The sequence below is a fragment of the Peromyscus maniculatus genome, chromosome 18, assembly GCF_049852395.1.
Source record: "Peromyscus maniculatus bairdii isolate BWxNUB_F1_BW_parent chromosome 18, HU_Pman_BW_mat_3.1, whole genome shotgun sequence".
Lineage (NCBI taxonomy): Eukaryota > Metazoa > Chordata > Mammalia > Rodentia > Cricetidae > Peromyscus > Peromyscus maniculatus.
The window spans coordinates 43,461,203-43,472,201 of record NC_134869.1 but is presented as its reverse complement, the minus strand read 5'-3'; the positions used below and the strand labels follow the sequence as shown (position 1 = coordinate 43,472,201).

At 62.6% G+C, this 10,999-nt stretch overlaps 1 protein-coding gene across 9 annotated transcripts; it reads right to left on the bottom strand.

The window, feature by feature from the left end:
• On the bottom strand, positions 1 to 7,039 carry Mbd6 (methyl-CpG binding domain protein 6). 9 transcript variants are annotated; one of them, XR_006065297.2, is made up of 15 exons: positions 6,905 to 7,039; positions 5,819 to 5,882; positions 5,499 to 5,635; positions 5,122 to 5,224; positions 4,834 to 4,996; positions 3,546 to 4,616; positions 2,754 to 3,412; positions 2,415 to 2,568; positions 2,126 to 2,295; positions 1,591 to 2,007; positions 1,455 to 1,507; positions 1,073 to 1,136; positions 798 to 967; positions 469 to 532; positions 1 to 212 (listed from the first exon to the last, which is right to left on the bottom strand). XR_006065297.2 is itself a non-coding variant. In XM_006973300.3 (13 exons), exons 3-13 carry the CDS (start codon positions 5,609 to 5,611, stop codon positions 893 to 895), a joined length of 3,042 nt encoding a protein of 1,013 aa, XP_006973362.1. In that variant the 5' UTR covers positions 5,612 to 5,635; positions 5,819 to 5,882; positions 6,905 to 7,039; the 3' UTR covers positions 1 to 892. The 9 variants fall into 9 exon arrangements, 5 of the variants coding, with proteins under 5 accessions (XP_006973362.1, XP_006973363.1, XP_015847689.1 ...); XR_006065298.2 differs by lacking the exon at positions 469 to 532; XR_013045577.1 differs by having other exon boundaries at positions 1 to 967; positions 1,073 to 1,212.
• Positions 7,040 to 10,999: the final 3,960 nt, after the last annotated feature.

Here is a 10,999-nt window from a genome sequence, read left to right as displayed (position 1 = left end):
CAGAGTTTCAAAATATTCTCATCTGTTAAATTAAGAGTGTCTCCCATAGAAAAGCAGTGGAGGCCCCACAGGGCAAGTACAAAACAGAATTAAAACTCCCAAGGGTCTTGTCTTTACAAAAAAAGGCAGGAGGCAGCCCCTGGACAGCTGGTCATGCTGGCCGCTCCGGTTGGACCACGTTGCATAATCCTCAGTCGCATCATCGCATGTCTCTGAGCGTTTTGACGGGGGAGAAGGGGCAGTGTAGTGTGTATGGGAGGAGAGATCCACAAGGTCCTCTGTGCCCCCTTACCCCCTTTTTATATCCCAGAGGAAAGCAGAGGGAACCTGGCTACACTTTGAAATGAGGCTATGTGTTTCAATCCTGGGGTCAGGGGTAAGAGGGGATCTGTGCTTTGAGCAACCTGAGCCAGAGGCAGAGGGGTGCTAGAGGGCGAGGGAAGATGCATGATGCTTATTGCTTTGTACCTTTCACTGGGAAGGAGGGCAGCAGCCAACAGTAGCTCACAGGCTTGTAAACTGAGCCTGCTGGCTTTAAGAAGGGAGGCAATGAAGTCCAATTAAATATAAAAGAGTCATTTGTGCAAAAATAACTTAAACAAATAAAAGACCTGGGGAAGGGGTGTTCCCCTTAGCGCCTGATGGGGAGAGGGCCATACACCACCCCCCCCAGGCCTCTTCAGTGACATGGCTTTGGGGGGGACGGGGGAGCTTCCCTACCCCCTGCAATGGCTCAGGATGGGATTTGTAGGGGAAGGGGTTGCATTTGTGCTCTGAGTGGGGAATTGTGCCCCCACCCACTGTCCACAGGTGCGCGTGGCCGGCAGGGGCTCCCAAGGCTCAGCACTCAGCTCTCCCCAGGCAGGGTCAGATCCAGCTCCAGGTATGGCTGCTACGGGGCCAGTTTCCTCCTCTTATTTTTGGCAGGACGTCCAGGGCGGGCCCGGGGAGGCAGAGGGACAGCCGCCTGTGCGAGAGAAGTGACCATTAGCGAAGGTAACAGGAGTCCTCTTCTCCCTCTTGGCTCGCTCCTCCGGCCTCTAAGCCCACACCCACCCAAGCCCACACTTACTCGGGTGGTAGGACTGGGTTCCAAGGTAACGTCCTGGCGGGAGCTACTGCTGTTCCGGGCAGGGCTGCAATAAGGGTACAGATGATCAGGAACAGCTCCCAAGCACCAGGTGAATTTCAGAAGGCTGGGTGAGAAACTGTCTACATTTGGATAGTAAAGGCATAATATCCTTATTCATATTCAAATAGCTGCCATTTTTGAAAACCAAGCCACTACTTGGGGCCAGGGGGGATATAGCTCAGTGGTAGAACACCTGGCCTGACATGCACAAAGCCCTGGGTTTGATCCCCAACACCACAACAATAAGATGACACCAAGCCACTATGTGGACATTTCTAGAGTCCCAACAGACAGGTGGCACAGGGGTGGGCCTCGCACTCACTTGTATTTTCTCCTCCGGCCACGACGAGACTTTCTGACTGTCCCTGGGGGCACCTGAGGAAAGACGACAGTGTACGTGGGGAAGTGAGAAGCGGGTCCCAGGGTGCCGAGGCTGAACCGTACATCGTCGCACTTACCTTAAGGTCCTCAGAACGGGGCCCAGAAAGGGGTGGATCCTTGGGCTCAGCACCCCCCTCAGTTAGCTCCCCATTATGCTGCCAGTGGTGGGTCCTTCTTGGGGACCGTTCCATTTGTCCATTGAAGCCACCACGTGTCCCCCACTTGAGGGCCAGTCGGCCAGGCTCTCGGCGGCTGCCAGGCTTTCGGCCTCTGCCTGGCCTGGTCTCACCATTAATGCCCCTAAGCCCCCCTCCTCCCCTCCGGCCCCGTTTTCCTGACCCCCTCCCAGTGAGCAGCTCAGGGACTGGGGGGTCAGGAGAACCGTGGGGTGGGGCTAAGGCACTGAGGGGAGGCCGGGCAGGCTCCGGTTCGAGGGCTGAGGCGGGGCTCTCGGGGGGCAGACAGGGGGCATCTGGCTGCTCTGGAGGGATCTGCTGGCAAAAAAAAAAAATCTCCATTTCAACCAAAGTCGTCGTCGTCGTCTGTACTCAGCAAACCTTCCCAGTTTTCACAAAGCTGTTCTTCCTGACAGAGAGCCCCCCACTGGCTCACCTGGAGACTCTGTAGCAGGCAGGCGAGGGGACTAGAAGTCTCTGACAGGGAGGGAGGCGCTCCCCCCCCAGGGAGGAGCTGCAGTCCCAGCTGGCTGGACAGGAGAGGGCCAGGAGGCTGCAGCAGGCCGGGGAGGCTTCCAGGGCTGCTGGCCAGTGAAGACAGGTCACCTGTTGAGAGACGCGGGTCAGGGACTCGCCCTAGGCAGGCTGAGCTGGCCCAGTCCCTCGGCCCGACGATGACGAGACGGTCCCAGTTTCTTCCCAATTCTGCGTGTCCTACCACTCACCCAGCAGGCTGGCACTCAGCAGAGGGCTAAGAAGTTGGGGGGGTCTCCCTGAGTTGGAGGGGGCCTTGCCCAGAGAGGAGGCCCCCGGGTCAGTAGTTGCCGTGGTGACACTGGAGGTAGGTGGTCCAGGTTGGGGGGCACTCAGGACACAGGGCTGCGGAGAAGGTCACAGCCATGGTGAAGCCTCAAGTGAGGTAGGCCGTGCTTATTAGATACAGACTCCCTTCCGTACCCACCCTACCCCCAGCCAAGACGAAACCTTCCTTAGGGGCCTCAAGGACGAGTTCCCATCCTGACTGCCTTCTCATCTGCCCCACCAACTCACACCCTAGGCCTTACCTGGGGAGGTGTCCCCGAGGGGGGGTCCAGGCTGGCAGCCAGCAGCGCGGAATTTAAAGCTATGAGGGTCGGGGGGGCTGAGAGGGGGGGAAATAGTAGGGGGGGCAGGTCTCCTAAACCTGAAAATGGCTCCCCACTTGGACCCCCGGCGCCCTCTGCAGATCCCTCCCCATCCCCAGCTGTGGGGCCCAGGGCCAGCAGGGGCAGAAAAGAAGCAAGAAGGTTGCTGGGGGGCGCAGGAGGAGGGGGGAGGAGGTCTGAAGGGGGCGGAGAAAGCAAAGAAGCCACCAGAAGCGAAGGCCCTTCGGGCTCGCCTGGGGCTAAGGGGGGGCCAGGTCCCCCTGGTGGGGGCAGCAGGGGCTCAGGAGGAGGCTGTCCTCCCCCGGCCAGCACACCAAATAAACTGTGGCTGAGTAAGGGAGAAGGGGGGGGCTGTCCCAGACCCAGAGGGAGAGGCAAGGCCCCCAGCATCCCTGGGAAGCCAGCTCCACTGAGTGCCAGGCCCTGCTCAGGGCTGGGGAAAGGGAAAGCCTCCCCTCCAGCCAAGGGAGGCAGAGGGCAGGCTGGGCCCGCCCCCATCCCCAGCCCATCAGATGGGCTTTGAAGCACAGGACTGGGCACCACAGGGGCTTTGGAGGCAGCTGGTGGGGCAGGGGCACCTGCAAGAGAAGAGAAATCCAGCTCCAGGCAAAGACCCAGCCTCCCCAACACGAACCCCCAAACCTCCAAGGAGCTCTCCCAACCTCCCCCACCGTGCCCTGGATGACGACAGCCAAGCGGAGAAACCCCTACCTGGCACACGGCTGAGGCTGCCACTGGTGGTCCCAGGCAGAGAGGGCTGACTGGGGTGCCTGGGCTGGGGAGGGCTCCCTGAGGAGAGGGTTGGGGGAGGAGGAAGGTGTGCATCTGACCCCAAAAGGTTAAAGCTTCCGTCCGAGTGGGAAGGGCCGGGGGTGGGGAGTCCCAGCAGGGACAGCACAGAGGGGAGGATAGGATGGGATGGCTGGGAAGGCTCCGGGAGAGGAAAGGCCTGGGGGACGGGAGCAGGGGCCCGAGGACGGCTCCGTCTAGGGGTTGGAGGGGCTCCTCCCCCTTCTAGCAATCGCAAGACAGTTGGGGGCCGGCGAGGACGACGCTGCGAGGGGCGGGGTGATGAGTGGGAAGCTGAGGGTGCCTGGGCACGGGGCCTCCGGCCCTGTAAAGTGCTGGGAGGGGGCAGCGGGGGATGCTGTGCCTTGGCCGCTGCAGAGAGTAGGCTGCTAGCAAGGAATGGGGGTGCCCCAGGCCCCTCCACTGTGGGGGCCCCTCCCAAGGACCCCAGGACCAAGGGCAGGTGCATAGTGGCTGAAGACACTGGTGGCTGAGTGGCGGGACCAGGGGGACCAGAGGGACCAGGGGGAGCAGGGAGATTATTGCTCGGGGGCAGGGGAGGAGGTGTTAAGGCATCACTACAGTGGAAGAGAGGAGAGTCTGAAGGTGGGGAGGAGGAGGCGTGAGGGGCTGGAGGAGAGCCCAGGTCGGAGGGCACCAGGCTGGACCGGAGAGACGCTCTCCAGTTGTAGGAGGGGGCATTGAGGCTGATAGCAGGTGGAGGAGGTGGGGCTGGGGAGGGAGCATTGCCCCTCGGGAGGAAACAAGGGCTGCTGCTACCCCCAGAGGGAACTGGATCAGGAGGCCGTGGTGGTGGGAAGAGCCCTGCAGGGCCTGCTACAAGGGGGAAGGACTGAGGAACTGAGGGGGCTTCTTGGGGGAGGGAGCCAGGACCCCCATTAAGAGGAGCTGTGGGGGGAACTCGACAAGGAGGGCGGACAGAGGGGGGCCCTGGGGACACAGTGTGGAACATTTGGGGGCTCGCTCCCTCTCCTGCAATAAAGGAGAAACGGAGGGTCAGCTTGTGGGTCCCCACATGAATGCTCTTGTCCGCTCCAGTCCCAGCTCCCACGAGTCCCCAAGCTGATGCCCGTCACCCAGCAGCAGTCCCCCCCAGGCCACCCTGTGCTTTCCCACAGAGATCACCCACCTTCCGCCTTCCAGACCCCCAGGTTTCCCTCATTCTTCTCTAAAGTGGCAGAAAACTCACCAGGAGAAGAGTGTGAGCAGGTGGTCTCCATGCTGCGGTACAGAGTTGCCATGGCAACAGCTTTCCGCCTGTGGTTGCACAGCTTGGTCATGTCCTCCTCTGATGCAGGCCCCACCCCAGCCCCGCCCGGGGTCACCGGGGCCAAGGGGTCAAAGTTGAAAACCTGTAAGGTAAAAAGCATGGGCAGGGACACTGAGGGGTGGACTCTTAAGAAGGGACCATGGCCAGTCATTTGGATTAAGTCTCCTGGCTTATGCCTACAGTTTCTGGCATCGCCAGGACTCTGACCTTGGGGACATTGAGTGGACACTCCAGACCGCACTTGCAGGTCCCATCGCTGAGGAGGTAGCTCCGGGTCTGCTCCAAGGAAGACAGCTCTGTGCCACTTGGGCTGGGAGAGAACAGGGTCATGGGTATGGCGTTAACTGTCGGCCAATCTGGAGAAACTTCCTAAAGGACAGTTAAATGCTCTCCTGGGACGGGCAAGGCACAGGGATGCGAGAAGAAACAAAGAGGACCGATGGACTCAGAGACCCAGGGATAAAGAGCAAAAGGACCTAGGAAGGGGGGGGGGGCGACCAGGTCCCCGGAACTGAGGTTCTGAGGGCAGGGGTGAGGGGGGCACCCCGGGCAGCAGGAGGTCGCCGGGCTGAGACCCGCCATACCTGATATAGAGCACAGCACCCTCTCGCACACAGCGCTGCCAACCGATGGGGACAGATGTGGCCACAGGGCCCCCAGCTCTGTCTGCTCCACTGGTCTCATTGCCCCCATTCATTGTGTGTGATCGGCTCCCTTGCGCCTGATAACACAGACATCCATGTGGGCACCAGGACGACTGAACGGGGCTGGGCACCTGAGGGAGAATTCCAGGGAGGCCAAGGCGGTGGGAGACCCAAGGAAACTCAGGCTTCCTGAGTGGCAAAGGGACCCCCTCGGAGAGCTGGGGAGGAGGAATCTTCCTCCGCCACACCACCACGGCTACCTGAACATCTCTGCAAACATTGTGGGGTCCAGTCTAGAGCCGGGGCCACCAGCTTAGCCCACACCTGCAACACAAGGAGAGGGAAGGCCGCTCCAGAACCCACCTCACTCAAGAAAGCACCACAGCCCCGAACACGCAAGGAAAGGCCCGCAGATAACATGACGCCGTGCCCACAGCACCTCAGAGATCTGCTGGCCATGCCCACAACTGTCCTCTCTGAGCCCAGTCCCTAGGGACCAGGAGTCCAGCACCTCCACTCCCAAGGACCACAAAATCACACCCTAATTTCTTGACATATGAAAGGCTAGTTCTTTGTCTAGGGACAGAAGACTTCAACAAGGAGTGTGGGCTAATTCCCATAATGCCAGGCCACTAGGAAGTTTCCCAGTGTCTGGCCACTGCTGTCCCCTCCCCCAGGAAGATCATATAAAAAGTACAGAGTGCCCTACAGGTCACCAAGCAATGGCCCAACTGCCTGGCAGGGTGGTGCCAGCAGAAACCCCCCCATGCCCACCCCACCAGACCACCTCAGATCTAATTCATGTGGAGCTCGGGAGAGGCTGGAACCAGAGCTCCGTCTTCCTCCAGGGTCCTGAGAGGCTCCCGGTCCTCTCTCAAGCCGAAGAAAGGGGGGCTGCTCGCCATCTCCCACCGGCCTCCAATAGGCACCGACAAGTATGCCCTGACATGTGGGGGCGACCCTTAGCCCTGCAGGTATCCTCACCGACCTCACCATCGCTCCCGCCGCACACTGACGGCTTCCAAACTTTCCCTCTCATAACAAGGCGCCCTGTCACCCAGACTGCTTCCTTCAGCTCGGGGAGGAGGGGAAGGCGGCCGCACGAAGTAGGAAGGAACTTGGGGAGAGGGCGGGTGGAGGGTGGGCGAAGCGCTGGAGGGAGGGAGGTCAGGGAGGCAGAAGTCAGGCCCCGGCGGGGGGAGGCGGCGGGGGCAGGTAAGGGTGTGGGGGCCGCGGATGGGGCCGGGGAAGGGGCCGGGAGGACGCGGAGGGGCAGAGGGGTAGGGACAGAAGGGGAGGAGAGAGCGGGGAGGGGGAGGGGCGGGGGGGCCGGGCCCCGCACTCACCGCGGCCCATGGTTCGGCTGGCCCCGCCCTGCGCAGTCGCGGCCCAGAGGGTGAGTGGGAGGGGGGTGGGAGGTGGGTCGGTGGAGCCCGAGCCTCCGGTACGGCCCCGGCCGGTCTTAGCAGGAAGCGCCGCCGCCGCCGCCGCCGCCGCCGCCGCGGATCACCGAGCGGCCTCCCGCGCATGCGCCATAGGGGCCAGGGGCAGCCCTGGGGATTCCGTTCCCAGAAGGCACCGCGCAGGCTGCTACCGCCACTGCCGCCGCCGCCGTCGCTGCCGCCGCCGCCGCCACCGCCGCAGCCGCCGCCGCCGCCGCCGCCGCCGCTGCCCGGACGGGAGAGGGGCGGGGCCGGGCCCCCGCCCAGCGGGCCGCGGCGAGCCAACAGGAGGGGACGCAGTGCGCATGCGGGAGCGCGCGCGCCCCTCCCCCACCACCCCCCATTAATCCCCAGGAGAACAAACACCCCACGCGGCCGCCGCCGCCGCCGCCGCCCCGCCCGCCCGGCGGAAGGATCTGGGCCTCTTCCCAGGCCACCGGCGGCCAATCCCAGTCCTCCCCGGGGAGGGGCCCCCGTCGGGGCCGCAGTTCTGCGGGGACGCGGGGGGGGGGGGGGGGGAAGGAGCCAGGAATGCCAGGGCCCGGGAAGATGAAAGTCGCGCCCTGCCCCGCCCCGCCCCGCGGGCTCCCCGGGGCTGTGCGCCGGGCCTTGACCCGCCTCTCCGGGTCAGCGTGTCACAACACGGCCTGGGCCCGCCGGTCACGTGGCCCCGGCCTGTCACTGCCCGGCGGGGACCATCTGGCCGGGCCCAGCCCCAGCGCGGCCCGGGGACGCCCTGCACGGCGCCGCTGCTCGTCCTCCAGGCGCCCCGCGCTGCCCTTTCCCCCCCGACCGCGGTTCTTGAGTGTGCAAGCGGGTGGACGAGGAAGGTGGACCCCGGGTCCCCATAGCTCAGCGCGGGGCAGCCGTGCGCGGACCCCGGGTCCCCGAAGCCCAGCGCGGGGCAGCCGTGCGCGGACCCCGGGTCCCCGAAGCCCAGCGCGGGGCAGCCATGCGCGGACCCCGGGTCCCCATCGCCCAGCGCGGGGAGGCTATGCGCGGACCCCGGGTCCCCGAAGCCCAGCGCGGGGCAGCCATGCGCGGACCCCGGGTCCCCGAAGCCAGCGGACCCCGGGTCCCCATCGCCCAGCGCGGGGCAGCCACGCGTGGACCCCGGGTCCCCGAAGCCCAGCGCGGGGCGGCCATGCGCGGACCCCGGGTCCCCGAAGCCCAGCGCGGGGCGGCCATGCGCGGACCCCGGGTCCCCACGAGAGGTCCCGACCCCAGACTCTCGGGACCGGCCGGGGAGGGGGCGCCCCGAGGGCGGGTCGGGGGCGCACGGGCCGGGGTCGGGGGCGCACGGATGGACGACAGGGCGCCCACGTCACAGGTGCCGTCTGGGCAGAGCGGGCGGACTGAGTGCAGCACCCCGGCCTCTGGGAGGCGCTAGGGGGGCACAGGAGGTGAGGTCCGCGTCAACGGACTCGGGAGGGCGGCGGACCGGGAAGAAGGGACCCCGGGCGGGCGGGCGGACAAGTTCGGGAAGGACGGCCGTTGCGGCCGTTGGGGCCGGGGCCGGCGCTCCGCCCCCTGCACCCCATCCCACCCCGCGCACCTCCCACCGCCCTCGGCGGGGGCCCCGCGCGTGCGCGCGCAGACACCGGTTGCCAAACATTGCATCATCCCCGCCCCGCCCCGGCCGCGCTCTCCTGCGCGCGCGCGCATGACTCACCTCCTCCGCGCAGCCTCGTGACCCAGAGCCACTTCCGGGTCCGAGGCAACGTCGATCCTCCGGCCCCCGGCGCGATGGGGGCGGGGCCGCGGGGCTCCTGAGTGGCGGGCGTGAGGGGCGGGGCGGGGCCAGTGCCAGCGTGCCGCTTTCTGATTGGTAGGCTCCTGGGCCCGCCCCCGAGGGGAGGGGGAAGGCCGGCATAAAGCATCTTCGCCGGGCACCGCGGAGGTCAGTAGCTCCAGTCTAGTACGTTGATCACATCGTGTTGAAGATGAACGGGTGGCAGCGACAGAGCCAGAATAAAAGCCGGAACCTGAGGAGAGAGGCGAGTACCGACCCCGTCTGCCCCTTCCCGTCCCAGCACTGCCACCCCACAAAGCTGGGGCGGCCGCTCTTGGGACGTCGCCCCACCCCTCCGCAGCGAGCTCGAGCACCGAGGGAGGGGTGACGGCGGGGACCCCTCTTCCCTGCCCCGTCTCGAGCTGGTTTGTGCTCTGCGCCTTAGGCAGGGGGGCTCTGGCTGCCCTCGGGAAAGTCCTTCTCTGGATGGCGGCCGTCCTAAGCCTGTCCGGGGGAGGCGGGCCGCGGGACACACCCCCAACGGGGGACCCTGGCCGCGCCCACCTCTTCTCCAGCAGCGCCTCGGGCCAGCATGGCCACTCTAGTCGCTGACCCTAAGTTTAGGAGAGCCCTAACTCTGACAGACCTCTGGAGTGGGCTGCTGGGGGAGGAGCATGGGAGGGTTTTCCCCTTTTCCGCAGAGGTCTCTGCACAAGAGAGCAGCCTGGCTCTTTCAACTGTGGGAAATGATTTGGAATGTCTCCAGGGCCCTTGTGCTTCTCCCAGGACTGATCTCTGCCTCTTAGTCCTGTCTCCCAACTAACCTCTGTAACCATTGCATCAGGCTAGCCCACTGTTTGCCTCTCTGCGCCCTCTGGCCTGGGGCTCCACTGCTGATGAAAGCCAGGTCCCACACACTGGAAGACCAAGGGAGTTTCCCCCAGAGGACGACAGCCCTGCAGAGAAACACTCGGGGCAATATTGCATCTCCAGTCCCCAGAGATAGGCCGCTCAGGCTCTGCCTCCGGGCTGAGTCCTCCATTCTCTGTGAGGGAAATTGGGGGAGTGGCTTTTTGCCTATTCATTCCTAACAAATGCTTAGTAAGCCCCGACTCTGTGCCAAGCATTGGAGGACCCAGGGTATATTAGGAGCAGAAGATAAAAGTTTTGCTCTCAATACAGTTTATATTTCTGCAGAAAGCAAAAGAAGTACCATGGGAAAAACAAATGCAGAGGACTAGGGTGCTCAGGACTGTGGCTAGAGCTTTGCTTTGTGTCGGGAATCACCTATGGGATTTTAAGTGAAAGACCCAAAGAAGGCAAGTGTGTGAGCCATGCAGAAGGGCAGAACAGGACAGTGGGCTGGACCGGAGTGGACATGAGAGGGTGGTGGACCGTGTAGAACCTTGCAAGCCATTCTCAGGATGTGAGTCTTTAACGGTCACGAAACAGGAAGCCATTGGAGGGGTCTGAGCAGGAGAGACCTAAGGCCCGATGTCACGGCGTGTGTTTAAATCCCAGCACTCAGAGAGGCAGGGCCAGCCAGGGCTACCTTAACTCAAAATAAGTAACTACACAAATAAAGGGTTGGGGATGTAGCTCAGTGGCAGACTGCCTGCCTACTATATAGAGGACTCTATGGTCAACCCCAGAAATAAAGTAATAAAAGACAAGTCTCACTAAAGCATAGTGTCACTCACCTTTAATGCCAGCACTCGGGAGGCAGAGGCAATCAAATCTCTGTGAGTTCGAGGCCAGCCTGGTCTACAGAGTGAGTTCCAGGAAAGTCACCAAAACTACATAGAGAAACCCTGTCTTGGAAAAAAAAAAAAAAAAAAAAGAATATATTCAAGTTGCCAGTGCTTTAGACTGAGTTGTGGGATGTGAGAGGAGGAAGGAAGGAAGGATGTCCTTTTTTTTTTTTTTTTTTTTTTTTTGGCGTTAAGCCACTTAGAAGGATACAACCTTGGAAAGGAAAGGCCCGCGGGAGGTTGTTTTAAAGGGACATGCAGAAGGAGATAGCGGGTAGACTTGGAGGTCCCAGGACAGGTCTAGACTGGAGGCTGCCAGTATGAGAATGGAGTGTAGCAAGTGCTGCTGCTGTATTTCTCTTCCCTGTAGGTTAACCCTCACTCTGGCAGACTTGAGGTCTATCTGGAATTTAGAGAAAGCTTAGTTGGCTAGAACAGTGCTATTATGTAATCGGGCCTACAAATGTCAGCAACTAAAAATAAAATCAAGCTTGCCTCTATCCTTGGAATTGGCTT

Bases quoted from the DNA above. Each gene is read 5' to 3' on its own strand.
- Mbd6 (XM_006973300.3), bottom strand. From the start codon at position 5,611: ATGAATGGGGGCAATGAGACCAGTGGAGCAGACAGAGCTGGGGGCCCT. The intron at 4,997-5,121 runs GTCAGAGTCCTG...TTTACCTTACAG, and splicing joins GTCCACTCAATGTCCCCAAG to GTTTTCAACTTTGACCCCTT. The intron at 1,508-1,590 runs GTAAGTGCGACG...GTCTTTCCTCAG, and splicing joins CCCGTTCTGAGGACCTTAAG to GTGCCCCCAGGGACAGTCAG.